The 14877-nt window shown below is 40.4% G+C and overlaps 1 protein-coding gene across 1 annotated transcript in view; it reads left to right on the forward strand.

Annotated features, from left to right (window-relative positions):
* The first annotated feature begins 9538 nt into the window (after positions 1-9538).
* LOC137267852 (neurogenic locus notch homolog protein 1-like) overlaps positions 9539-14877 on the forward strand; it is an 87741-nt gene continuing 82402 nt past the window's right edge. Inside the window, exon 1 of the mRNA XM_067802279.1 lies at positions 9539-9622. Coding sequence (XP_067658380.1) covers positions 9580-9622 — 43 coding nt within the window. The 5' untranslated portion in view covers positions 9539-9579. The remainder of the gene's footprint in view (positions 9623-14877) is intronic.

The following is a 14877-nucleotide window of genomic DNA, read 5'->3' on the forward strand; positions in this document are numbered from 1 at the left end:
CTGGTCCTCGGCCTGACGTTACTGTAACACTAGTCAGACATGCTGATACTTATCCTGGCATTACGGCAACATCTAGGTGGTATTCTGGTCCCCGGTCTGACGTTACTGTAACACTAGTCAGACATGCTGATACTTATCCTGGCGTTACGGCAACATCTAGGTGGCATTCTGGTCCTCGGCCTGACGTTACTGTAACACTAGTCAGACATGCTGGTACTCATCCTGGCGTTACGGCAACATCTAGGTGGTATTCTGGTCCCCAACCTGATGTTACTGTAACACTAGTCAGACATGCTGATACTCATCCTGGCGTTACGGCAACATCTAGGTGGTATTCTGGTCCCCGGTCTGACGTTACTGTAACACTAGTCAGACATGCTGATACTTAACCTGGCATTACGGCAACATCTAGGTGGCATTCTGGTCCCCGGTCTGACGTTACTGTAACACTAGTCAGACATGCTGATACTCATCCTGGCGTTACGGCAACATCTAGGTGGTATTCTGGTCCCCAACCTGATGTTACTGTAACACTAGTCAGACATGCTGATACTCATCCTGGCATTACGGCAACATCTAGGTGGTATTCTGGTCCCCGGTCTGACGTTACTGTAACACTAGTCAGACATGCTGATACTCATCCTGGCGTTACGGCAACATCTAGGTGGTATTCTGGTCCCCAGCCTGATGTTACTGTAACACTAGTCAAACATGCTGATACTCATCCTGGCGTTACGGCAACATCTAGGTGGCATTCTGGTCCCCGGTCTGACGTTACTGTAACATTCGTGCTGACAAAGTCGTCTCCGGCCTGATAGTAGATCAAGGTCCGGGTATAACCGAGTACTATGATGTTCCGATAACGTCGGTGTATATATACTGCAACCTATGTCACCTATTATGATAACGTAACATAGTCGGTATATGTACACCGCTACTGAATCTGTTACGGCAACGTCAGTGTGTATACAAGTTGCTGCTTTGTCTGATTTTACAGCACCTATACAAGTTGCTGCTTTGTCTGATGTTACGTCAACTTCGGCATATATATATATATACCGAAGTTGACGTAACATCAGACAAAGCAGCAACTTGTATACACAAGTATATATATACCGAAATTGACGTAACATCAGACATATGCCGTTACTTTTTTTGATGTCACGGCAACGTGGTTGTATATACGGCAGCGCCAGTGCATAAATGCTGCGACATAGAAAGGAGGAACTCAATAACCGACGACAACAACATTTCAATTTATCATTGTTCAACTTGTTCATTTGCATTTCAACTTTCAACTGAGATTGTGATACCCTCTGTCACTTGCAGTAAGGGTTTTCGTCAACAGTTGCGACTGTCATCGTTCAGATGTGAAGGTTTTAGATCGAGTTTTCTTTGCGAATGGGGAGATTTGGGTCCAATGGATAAAGGGAGATAATCCAGTAATTCTCGTGTATGGTTGGCTGTCGCCCAGGCAAATCGTGTTCTAATCTCGGAGCCTTGTTATTTCGTTTCAAAGTGCATAGCACATCGGAATATTCATGTGCTATTAGTTGATAGATGATACCGATGATGGGGGTACTGTAAGGTACATAGTTAGTGGGGTTTCTTTCGCAAATTAGCACAGTTTTTGTTTCATGCAAGATACGTATATAGTTCGTGTACAATCACGTCATCACACATCAAGTTTGATTGATGCTGTCAACATCTGGGTTATGTTACAAAATATCTGTTTTGGTTTTTTTAACTTTTGGAGCATAATACACTGGATGTATCTCTAAAACACGATACACATCTTCGATACAAAGATGTTAAATGATTCTTTCTGCATACTTTCAACAATTAATCTCGTGAGAAAAAGCCCCATCTAAAAGTGTATATGAAAGGACATATAGAGTGAATGAGTTTGTTGTTACACTTTTGTAGCAGTATCCCAGAAATCTAAGTATCGGGTAAACCAGTGGCTTCATATTGTACACGCGTTTGGGGCTGAACCCAGGCCTTCGTCTGACAAGTGTGACAACGCATTATCCACTACATCACCGCCCAAATACATAGCATAGGGGTGATATCATAGTTGCAATATGTAGTGTAGTGGTTGTTTCTGAGAACTGTACAGAAACCCAAGATAGATACCAGCAGTTCTGTCCCAGACGGCTGTAGTGTATTGAAGTATATAACAAACATGCACTCTGTTTTCTGACAATAAAAGCCCAGTTCCTTCATACGCTTTCTGTGTTGTCATTTCCCGCTTGTGTTGATTCCGCGGAAAGGTTCTTTCACATGTCTGTTCGACTTCGACGAAACGTTCCTCATAAACATTCGAATATCTTGCCCTGAAGTTTTCCACTGACGATTTCAAGGATGTTGATATACAAGGGCGTACGCTTTGTTTGTTGTTTGTTTGTTTGTTTACAGTCAGCAATATTCCGGATAAATGGCAGCAGTCTGTAAATAGAAGTTTCGGCCAGACAATCCAGTGATCAACATCATAAGCATCGATCTAAACAAGCGTGATACGACGTCACGTGTCACACTGTTTACGAGCCAGGCTATAGTAAATCAGTCCTAACATATTCAACGTAAATTTAAGTTACGGCTATATCAGTATTCCAGAAGTGGCTGAAGGGATGGTGTAATCTCGGGTCAGTGCAGGTAGCAAAGGTATTGTGAGCCCCCATGGTCCCTAGTATGGTGATCGACCCTCAGTTGCTCGCGATCTCCTGTCCGTTTTTTATATTGTATTGTCGATAAAGGTTTGTCTTTATTTATCAGTTACATGCTACACACAACTATTCATCTGTGATATTCTAGTTATGTAATTGCCCTTCGTTGGCAGGTTTTTACAATTTTATTGTGTTTATTATGAGTTTACAACTTTTGGCTTCACGATATGGCTGAAATATTGCCAATGTGAACATAAATGTTAACTCACTCACTCACTACAAAAGGACTCACAGACCTGAAGTACACGAGCTGTTCAGTTTACACTTTCAGGGATGTTGGAGTAAAGGAGATACAGACTATAATACCAGACGTTCACAATGATATCACGGAATAACGACTGGCTTCATGTCATATCGGCAGAATTCTACACATTCAGTCAACAAGAACTGTCTCTAAGCGTATAAACATATAGCTCATAACTGCAAGGTCAAGAGTTAGTCCACGCACCTAAGATGGCCAGTTGAGAAGCTACTGTAAAATCTTCATAGCCGACCCGACGGAGGTTGAAGCGGAGTCGTTGGAATATCACTGGACGGAAAGATAACTGATTGAATAGTGAATACAAAACAGGGGTATACAATCGGTGCTTACCCCTTGTTTAAAGGTTGTACCTCATATGCTCATACTTTTCCTGCTTCGTAATCTAGTACACTGCAGTTTCAGTATTCATCTTGACGAACACTGCATTAGTCCACGAATTACAATGATTTCAAGGAAGTTATATCGTCTATATCCTGGTTCCCGATCCACAAAACACTCGTAGCGCTACGTCATTCGTAAGCCTGTGATAAACTATCAAATTACGAAAGCCTGTGATAAACTATAGAGTTACGTAAGCCTGTGATAAACTATAGAGTTACGACACTCGGAAGCCTGTGATAAACTATCGAGTTACGACATTCGTAACCCTGCAGTAAACTATAGAGTTACGACATTCGTAAGCCTGTGATAAATTATCGAGTTACGACATTCGTAACCCTGCAGTAAACCACAGAGTTACGGCATTCGTTAGCCTGTGATAAACTATTGAGTTACGACATTCGTAAGCCTGTGACAAAATATCGAGTTACGACATTCGTAACCCTGCAGTAAACTATAGAGTTACGGAATTCATAAGCCTGTGATAAACTATCGAGTTACGACATTCGTAAACCTGTGATAAACTATCGAGTTACGACATTCCGAAGCCTGTGATAAACTATCGAGTTACGACATTCGTAACCCTGCAGTAAACTATAGAGTTACGGCATTCGCAAGCCTGTGATAAACTATAGAGTTACGAAAGCCTGTGATAAACTATCGAGTTACGAAAGCCTGTGATAAACTATAGAGTTACGGCATTCGTAAACCTGTGATTAAACTCAAGCGCTACGACATTCGTAACCCTGCAGTAAACTATAGAGTTACGGCATTCGTAAGCCTGTGATAAACTATTGAGTTACGACATTTGGAAGCCTGTGATAAACTATCAACTTATAACATTCGTAACCCTGCAGTAAACCATAGAGTTACGGCATTCGTAAGCTTGTGATAAACTATAGAGTTACGAAAGCCTGTGATAAATTATAGAGTTACGGCATTCGTAAACCTGTGATTAAATCCAAGCGCTACGACATTCGTAACCCTGCAGTAAACTATAGAGTTACGGCATTCGCAAACCTGTGATAAACTATTGAGTTACGACATTTGGAAGCCTGTGATAAAATATCAAGTTATAACATTCGTAACCCTGCAGTAAACTATAGAGTTACGGCATTCGTAAGCATCTGATAAACTATCGAGTTACGACATTCGTAACCCTGCAGAAAACTATAGAGTTACGGCATTCGTAAGCCTGTGATAAACTATCGAGTTACGACATTCGGAAGCCTGTGATAAACTATCAAGTTATGACATTCGTAACCCTGCAGTAAACTATAGAGTTACGGCATTCGTTAGCCTGTGATATACTATCGAGTTAGGACATTCGCAAGCATCTGATAAACTATCGAGTTACGACATTCGTAACCCTGCAGAAAACTATCGAGTTACGACATTCGGAAGCCTGTGATAAACTATCAAGTTATGACATTCGTAACCCTGCAGTAAACTATAGAGTAACGGCATTCGTAAGCCTGTGATAAACTATCGAGTTACGACATTCGTAAGCCTGTGATAAACTATCAAGTTACGACATTCGTAACCCTGCAGAAAACTATAGAGTTACGGCATTCGTAAGCCTGTGATAAACTATCGAGTTACGACATTGGTAAGCCTGTGATTAAACTATAGCACTACGACATTTGTAAGCCTGCTATAAACTATAAAGTAACAACATTCGGAAGCCTGCGATAAACTCTAGAGTTATGACATTCGGAACCCTGCGCTTAACTGTAGAGTTACGGCATTCGTAACCCTGCAGTAAACTATAGAGTTACGACATTCGGAAGCCTGTGATAAACTATCGAGTAACGACATTCGTAAGCCTGTGATAAACTATTAAGTAACGACATTCGTAAGCCTGCGATAAACTATAAAGTAATGACATTCGTAAGCCTGTGATAAACTATAAAGTAATGACATTCGTAAACCTGCTATAAACTATAAAGTAACGACATTCGTAAGCCTGCGATAAACTATAAAGTAATGACATTCGTAAGCTTGTGATAAACTATAAAGTAACGACATTCGTAAGCCTGTGATAAACTATCGAGTAACGACATTCGTAAGCCTGTGATAAACTATAAAGTAACGACATTCGTAAGCCTGCGATAAACTATAAAGTAATGACATTCGTAAGCCTGTGATAAACTATAAAGTAACGACATTCGTAAACCTGCTATAAACTATAAAGTAACGACATTCATAAGCCTGTGATAAACTATAGAGTAACGACATTCGTAAGCCTGCGATAAACTATAAAGTAACGACATTTGTAAGCCTGTTATAAACTATAAAGTAACGACATTCGTAAGCTTGTGATAAACTATAAAGTAACGACATTCGTAAGCCTGCTATAAACTATAAAGTAACGACATTCGTAAGCTTGTGATAAACTATAAAGTAACGACATTCGTAAGCCTGCTATAAACTATAAAGTAACGACATTCGTAAGCTTGTGATAAACTATAAAGTAACGACATTCGTAAGCTTGTGATAAACTATAAAGTAACGACATTCGTAAGCCTGCGATAAACTATAAAGTAACGACATTCGTAAGCCTGTGATAAACTATAAAGTAACGACATTCGTAAGCCTGGGATAAACTATAAAGTAACGACATTCGTAAGCCTGTGATAAACTATAAAGTAACGACATTCGTAAGCCTGCGATAAACTATAAAGTAACGACATTCGTAAGCCTGCGATAAACTGTCGAGTTACGAATGTGCTGAATGTATTGAATGCTGGTGATTGAGCTCACTGACTTGGTTCACGCCATGTCATCGAATACCAGTTGCATAGGCCGATGTTTATGATATCGATCTCGGGATTATAGAGAAAACATATTTTTATTCAACAGAAATTCAATAAGGATTGGTAAACAGGCCGCAATGGCATATTTGAATACCTATCCATTACATTAGTTTATGAATACAACAAATATTAAATGATATGCAGCATGGTAGGGAAGCAAGCAGCCTGCGTATTGAAGATCACTGGATTTCCATTTACGACAGAATTTATATTATATCCATGAACATAGATATACATGCTATATCTGATATTGGAATAATTAGGACAAGTAATGTAAAAGTGGTGTAGAGTAATCACGGGATTATCTCGTCCAGATTCGATTATGTACAGTCCATCGCCTATAGCTGGGATATTGCAAAGCGTGGAGTTAACCAACGAACCAAACAATCAAACTTCCTTAAAAACTGCAATGCCCAAGACAAGTTCTAAAGTGTTCATATTCCTGTGACAGAGCGATTGTCTCCAGACCACATAGCCATATGATTTCAGAACATCTTTTGCGATATTTCATTACGGGTTTCACAATGCCTCTCAAAGTCACCATCAGCGACGTCGGAGGCATAACAGGAACTAGCAGCTACTTCAAAAGGATGTGACTGTTTATTCCTGTGTGATATTTTCGGGAAACTTTGGTTGTATATCGAAACACAATGGCTTGCCATGGAGGATGTCTTTTGTTTTTACATCCCATTTCCACCATCAGTCAACGGCATATTCCTCGAGAGCGGTGACGAGAGGTTTTCACATCTGATGAAAGACACTTATGTTTGACAATGTGATGCATGTACACATTGACCATTGAGCCATCTACGTATATCCCTTCTTGTCCATGTTACAACTCCATGCACATTGTACCGTCGCCTGCAGTTTTTAGTTGTTTTTTTTTTTAAATATCGATGCCGAAAACGGTGCACGTTCCCAGAGGCAACAATTGGACGCAACAAAACGAAGCTCCGTTACCGCGTATTTCTTCAACAGCCGCATATATAAAAATCTATTTTCAGAGAAAACCTGAATCGCATTGTTGAAAACGCCCATCGTCTCACCTTAGAGATGGTCCCTTGCGGTCTTCCTTTGTCAAAATGCTGGTATCTTTCTTTCTGTAATTAGAAGTTCGTGTTATGTTCGTGAAGGCTGTTGCTTGTTTACTGAATGTTGAATGGCCGTATAAGGATTATGATACAGAAGAGGCGGTAGTAATTGCCACAAAACGACGAAATTGCGTTCGAGAATGTTAGGCTGTTCTTTTTATAGTTTATGCAACAAAACTGCACGACAATTTCTGAAACGGCTTTTCTCCTTTTCTTGTCAAATATATTGCTGTTTTGTTTCATTCGATCTCACAGCAGACTGACAATATTAAATGTCAGACAGTGGGTCTTCCTACTTGTTCAGCACGTATCCTTTCATGAGTTAAATCACCCATGCATTCCGGTTGGTCATGCAATAGGGGAATTAGGGGGGCATTTCATCTAATTTGTGGCAGTGAACACTTGTCACTTTGGATGGACGGTGTGGTGAGTGGTAAACACTTTTATTGTGGAAAAAACTGGAATTTGATTGTATGATTAATTAGTGGACAAATCAGATGACTGATTACTGAACTAATGTCACTCATCAGTGTGATGTATAAACAGTGGATTATACCGGTTAAAGTATTCAGAATAGCCATAGCTGATGCTCAAGTCGGTACTTAGTTTGATTCAATCCTACCCGATTCGAGTTTCAGTCATGGAAAGAAAATTAATCCTTTTTCGTCTCTTGCGACTTATACAGTTATACACATAAGCACATCGATTTCATTTGTTCTCGTAGGTTGTATGCGGTGGACATTGTTATGTTTCGTAGTATGGTCAGTGGGTTTGTGCCGAATATGAAAATTGTGAAATTGAAAGCTATACATTGAAAATAAATATGTGTGTTAAGATAATTACATATTGGTTTAGAATATTAAACATTCATTGTTATAATATTAAGATTGTAAATTGTTATCAATACCAGTTGGTAGAAAAAGAAATAGACTGCTTGGCACACTAGTTTAAAATTCATTGTACCAGAGTAGCTATGAATATGTTTGGATTGAACTAGACTCACAACGTTAACCTGTTTTGTACTGCCTTGTCAAATATACATTCGATTCCCCACATGGGTACAATGTGTGACGCCCATTTCTGGTGTTTCCGCCTTCATACTGCAGGAATACTGCAAACAGCTCACTCCCTCACCTGATCATTTCCAAGACATGCTATATTTTGGAAAAATCAGGATTATGTATTTTAGTGTTTCTCTGTGCCACAAATGTATGATCGAATCAAAACCACATCCTAATTATTGTTCTGTATTCCTTCAGCCTCATACCCGAGCGTCATCGGTGTCATACGTCACTACTACTTGTCCTTCAACATCAAACTCAAACACCGCGAAGTAGCTCGAACACCATACCAGTTACTCAAGTTTACATGTCAGGATAACCAATTTGAAAATGTGTTTCCATTGCAAAAAACATCTAGATATGAGGACGGAAATGTTGTGACAGAGCACTTGACCCTATCAGTATATGAGTCATACTGTTTACGACAGTCATTTATGGCCATGATGATGTTTTGGAAGCACGATCGCCATGTCGTCTCCCTTCCTTCATCGTACCCGGATGTTTGTCTTCATAGAGTTTCTGGATATGCTGTACCATAGTCCCTGTTGCAGGCATCTCTTCGGTAGTACTCACATCCCGTCCACCTCTGTTCAGCATTAGTAGAATTGTCTTCATCGGAGATCTGGAACCGATTTCTGCAGACACCAATGGTCGGCCCAGCAAATGTAAGACTCAATCAAATATGACACTCACTCACTCACTCACTCACTCACTCACTCACTCACTCACTCACTCACTCACTCACTCACTCACTCACTCACTCACTCACTCACTCACTCACTCACAAATACTTGTAGAAGTGGCGTTACACCCATGGAGATCCGGATTATATTTGATCTTCAGTAAACCATACTCCGTTGTTTACAGACCGCCGCCACAACTGGGATATTGTCGAGGGCCGCTTAAAACTTAAATCACTCACTCACTAAATCCAGCTCACTCACTGTTAGGTTAGTATTCTTCAGATTACAAGACCTAATGCGCATTTGAGAGCGGAATTTGAAACAAATAACGATAACATACGTATGGCTCATTTATTATGTCAGTTGAGTGAACGCAAGACAATACGTAGACGTAGAAGTGAAATAAAAGCATTTAAAGTCTTGATCAAAATTAGTTTGGGTCAGAAGTTCCGGTCCGCGCCATGACGTGGTGTATGTATCCGGGTGTGAGTCGCTATATATGTGATGCTGAAGCCGGCTGGGCATTCTCGTCGTCAGTTACTAACCACGTGGTACCTTCAGGATGGGGAGGACAGTAGTATTTGGAATTGTCTTCTTCGTATCGCGTAAGTTTCAGTGAAATGTTTCGTTACTTCGATTATTTTGTCGGTTCCTTGGAGAATGTTAGCTTTATTCAAGTTATTTCGAATGTTTTCAAGTTGCTTCGAATATTTTCTCTTTACATCAAGTTTCGGTATAAAAACAGCTTTCAGTTTCGAAGATTTTCTCGTTGCTTTGGGTATTTTCTCTCTGCTTAAACTATTTTCTTGTTGCTTCCATTAAAGTCTTGAAGCAGCTAGTAAACACAATTATTGCTATTATCTCCTCTTGAAGGTGCTTCTGTTGTTGATTGGTAGAATAATTTCTCTCTGTCTGAGGATATGCTTGCGTAGACTATATAATGAGAAATGTATTTTCGCCCGGAAAAGACTCAACAATCACGATTTAATTTCAATTTCCAACGGATATGTCCCCATTTTCCCATAATCCACGAATCAAGGGTTGTTGTTACTCAATGAAAGGAGTATGTTTAAAGTTGGAAGTTAGGTAATTGAATATTTTCTATCCTGGAATTATTTCACAGCCATGAAGGAGAGCAAGGGTAATTGAATAGTAGGTTAATCGCAATTGAAAATCACGTGACAAATTAAGTACATGTAATCTCCATTTGTTCAAAACAAATTCAGAACGTTGGTAGCATATTCGGTTAGATTCGTTTCATTTAGTTTTTGCAGAGTAATTCCGAGGTATTTAAGGCGTAATATAATAATATAATAATATGTCTTTCATCACCATCATCATCAACTTGGGAGTCGAACGTCAGCTTTTCGCTGACGTCAATGTCGCCGACGGGGTAGGTGGGCATTTACACATGGCATTTACCTGTCTGGCAAAAAGAACTGAGCAAACGGAAAGATTTCAGGGTTTTAGCACAGTGTGAGGTAAAGCTGCTCAGATAAACAGAGTATTAAGATGGGAAGGGAATAAGACTATGCTCTTGTTGGTAGGATTTTAATAATTTACACTAAGTAATTGATATGAATGAAATGTTGAATAATACTGAAACGCAAAAGGAACGTCACCCTACCAGAAATGTTTTATCATAATTTTAGTTATTTTTGTCAATTTTAATATGTTAGCTAGACCTGGCTCGTCGCCAATGTTCAAGAACATTTGGTTTCAGATTCTGTATTTGACACAAAAAGCATGTGGTCAAAACGCAGGTACTAAAGTAATGAGGGGACGAGGTTTGTTGCGTATTGTTCACGACAATGCACGTTCATCGCGAGGTGTCATCCCTATAAGAAGAGTCACAGAACGTGCACTGAATCATTCACTGTCCAACAGTAGCGATATGCGAAGATTATCAAGGGAAGAGAGGGACCAAACCTTAGGAATGCTGAATTTTGGCCAGACTGCAAGACATGTTGCAAATCATTTTTATGTTCATGCTCGAACAATATACTACCTGTAGCAACGAGTCCAGATCGCTAGAAGCACAGCCGACCGTCCTCACAGTGGAAGACCGCCTGTGACGTTCAGGCAAAATTGGCAGATTACCCGTCATCACCTGGACTATCGTTTCGCTGGGGCCACGGAAACTGCACGGACAACCATTGGCAATCACCAGAGATCAATCAGCGCCGACACAGTGCATTTGAGGCACAGATGTCAGATGTCGCAGGCCTTAAGGGTGTCCGATTCTCACTGTTGGACATCTGAAGCGGGCCATACATCATGGGAATTGGCGTCAACGAGACTGGCGAACTGTAGTCTTTTCCGACGAAAGCCTGTGTTGCGGTTCGACGACTAATGGCAGAGCGAGAATGTGGCGACGACGCGGAGAGCGTTTTGCAGATGATTATGCCCTGGAAAGAGACTCGTTGGGAGGTCGGAGCATAATGTTGTAGGGTGTTATTGCTCTCAACCACAAACTAGGCCCTACGGTGTTCCAGAATATTGGTCGTGCTAGAGGAAATGATGTAACATCTGTCCGCTTCATTGATGAAGCTATGAGATCCTTCGTCGTGCCATATTTTGGTCGTCATGTAAACTATGCGTGTTCATACTGCCAGAACAACCAGAGACTTTCTCCGCAAAAAAAAACGGCATACAAACTCTTTAATAGCCTGTCCTCCGTCCGAACCTAAACACGATAGAACACTTGTGTGACAAGATTCAGAGGAGGCTCAATGATATGCAACCAAGGATGACAACTGCAGATGAACTCTCTCAGGCGTATCACCGAGTTTGGACGCAAGTTCCTATGACCTAAATCATCCATGTCATCCGCTCCACATACAGACGATGCAGTGCTGTTGTGAACGCTCAAGGAGGCCATACACAGTATTGCACTGTCGCGCCACCTGTAGTCATTTTGACCTGAAATTCCTCTTTGAATATTGATGATCAAACATGTTGATTTTGAAATCTTTCCGACAATTACTACGATATTTCCATGTGTTTGAATTAAAGGTCACATGTAATATAAAACACAACTTTTGCAAATTCTGATACCTTCCGGTATGCAGTTACCGAAACAAATCATCATAAATGCCAATTCAACCTATAATGTTGAAAAAACGCCATGAGAAAAGCCCGTGAAATCGGAGGTCAACCGATTTTAATTTCCTCTCAACACTGGGGGGAAAAGTGGTTTCAACAAGGTTAGACAACACCAAATGTTTTCCCATAGACCTCTATAGTAACCTTATATTTATTTCTTAAAAATAACCAGGCTATCAACGGCCAAGCCATGTACATAGGGGTACAGTCTGACCTTTAAGGTATTATAAAACATAAATTGTGTCCAACTTGTCCAGCGATTTTTCCCAGCACTGGAAGCGGAACACACCAACCCTCCATTCCGCACCAAATTCCTACACCAAGTAGGTGACTTGAAAATATCGGTGCACACATAAGCGTAAGTCATGGTGATAACAAAATGACAGCACTGAATACTTAAAATTGTGGTCAGTTGTTGCGCTGAGCTCATAACGCATGCGCTGTGAATAGGCTGAAACAGTATACCTGCCCGTAGTATGAGGCCGTGAGCAGTAGTCTAATCCTGGTCGCATACACAAACAACTCACCTAAAAATCATGTTGATTGTGATAATCAGACTCTGCCACAAAGAAAACTCAATGACTGGTGCATTGCCACCTTCATTTCTGGCTGTCTGTCTGCTAATGACAAAATGCAATGCACAATTAATTAACTTTGACCACATTCAATTTGAAATTAACACCTACCGGGCTTATAAGCCATAAACAAAGAACCGGATAAGCGTATCGGCAAATGAACCAGCTGCTTCGTTTCGATGGAGGTAAACCCAAGTACAAAATATTGCACTTTTGATTTGCGATTATACGCTTATAATTTTGTGCATTTGGTTTTTGTTCTTAATCAGCAGGTTATTTTGTATATCATGAATAAGTGATAGCTGTTTAACCGATTATCAATTTCAAAATAGGAGTGATTTTTTGTCGCTTCAGTGTAGTTTTTAAGCTTCATCATGCACATGACAGATTTTGCAAATCATCATGGTCTACCTATATTCTCGATGAAATTATTAGATTATCCAAAATTTCACATTTGTGGGCCCGGATCTTTCATTTGGAACCTCTTGGATAATTGTATACACTCAGAAAATGTATAAAGTATTTCAGCATGTTATTGGCTAATCAACGATTCAGAATGCTTGATTCACATTTAGACGGTGACTAGTTTGATTAGGTCTCCCCCATTTTTAATTTTCAAAATCATTGTGGCAAGACATTCCAGCTGGCACTCTTTACAATATATTTAGTCCTGTGAGACTAGTTAGTATTTAGTCTGTGAGACTAGTTAGTATTTAGTCTGTAAGACTAGTTAGTATTTAGTCCTGTGAGACTAGTTAGTATTTAGTCTGTAAGACTAGTTAGTATTTAGTCCTGTGAGACTAGTTAGTATTTAGTCCTGTGAGACTAGTTAGTATTTAGTCTGTAAGACTAGTTAGTATTTAGTCCTGTGAGACTAGTTAGTATTTAGTCTGTAAGACTAGTTAGTATTTAGTCCTGTGAGACTAGTTAGTATTTAGTCTGTGAGACTAGTTAGTGTTTAGTCTGAACCCTTGGCATCATGTATGAAGGCGTGAAAACATGAGAATAACTTATGTCTTTATGACTACGTCAACTGAAAGGGGGTGGTCAGTGTCTCCAAAACAAGCCTTTACAGTAAACATTAAGGGTGGAAGTGTCTCCAATACTTGCCTTTACAGTAAACATTAAGGGTGGAAGTGTCACCAAAACAAGCCTTTACAGTAAACATTAAGGGTGGAAGTGTCTCCAAAACAAGCCTTTACAGTAAACATTAAGGGAGGAATCACTTTAACAAGAGATTGTAAATTCAGATTGCTTGTTTTGTTTATGCACCTTAATATGTAAGTTTCCAGAATATTTAAAATCACCCGCTTAATTTCTAAGTGTTTGGGCTGGTCCACTGTATGACATAGGTAACAGGCAGGAGATTAGCGGTGCACTTGACCTTGAACTTTGTTGTTATAAGCTGTAGGGGTTCTGGGTTGTGGGGGTCTGAGGAGGTTACTTTTGGGAACCTCCTAATGTAAGTATATTCGTTTGGGATCTACGTATAAGCTTCGATGTCTTACACTATTTATCATAGTAACCTAACAAGCCTTGTAAATCCTGGTGACACGTGAACAATGTCGTCACCTGTCCTTTGTCTGCGTGGTGTGTGTGTGGTGTGTGTGTGTCTGTGAATGTGTGCTGTGTGTCTGTGGTGTGTGTGTGTCTCTGTGAGTCTGTGTGGTGTGTGTGTGTGTCTGAGTGGTGTGTGTGTCTGCGTGGTGTACAAACAGGGAACTAAGTGGTGTGTGTGTGTGTTTGTGTGGTGTGTGTGTGTCTGTGTGGTGTAGTGTGTGTGTCTGTGTGTGTGTGGCGTGTGTGTGTCTGCGTGTGTGTGTCTGCGTGTGTGTGTCTGCGTGGTGTATGTGTCCACAAGGGAAAGTGTGTACAGGCAGGGAACTAAGTGATGCGTGTGTGTGTCTGTGTGGTGTGTGTGTTTGTGTGTCTGTGGTGTGTGTATGTCTGTCTGCGTGGAGTATGTGTCCACAAGGAAAAGTGGTGTACAAACAGGGAACTAAGTGGTATGTGTGTGTGTTTGTGTGTGTGTTTGTGTGTGTGTCTATGTGGTGTGTGTCTGTGTGGTGTGTGTGTCTGTGTGGTGTGTGTGTGTCTGTGTGGTGTGTGAGTGGCCGGTACACAAAGCTAGATGACTTCCAGGCATCAGACGGAGCTGATAATTTTGTTATTGACGTCTT

Source organism: Haliotis asinina, chromosome 16 (genome assembly GCF_037392515.1).
Source record: "Haliotis asinina isolate JCU_RB_2024 chromosome 16, JCU_Hal_asi_v2, whole genome shotgun sequence".
Taxonomy (NCBI): domain Eukaryota; kingdom Metazoa; phylum Mollusca; class Gastropoda; order Lepetellida; family Haliotidae; genus Haliotis; species Haliotis asinina.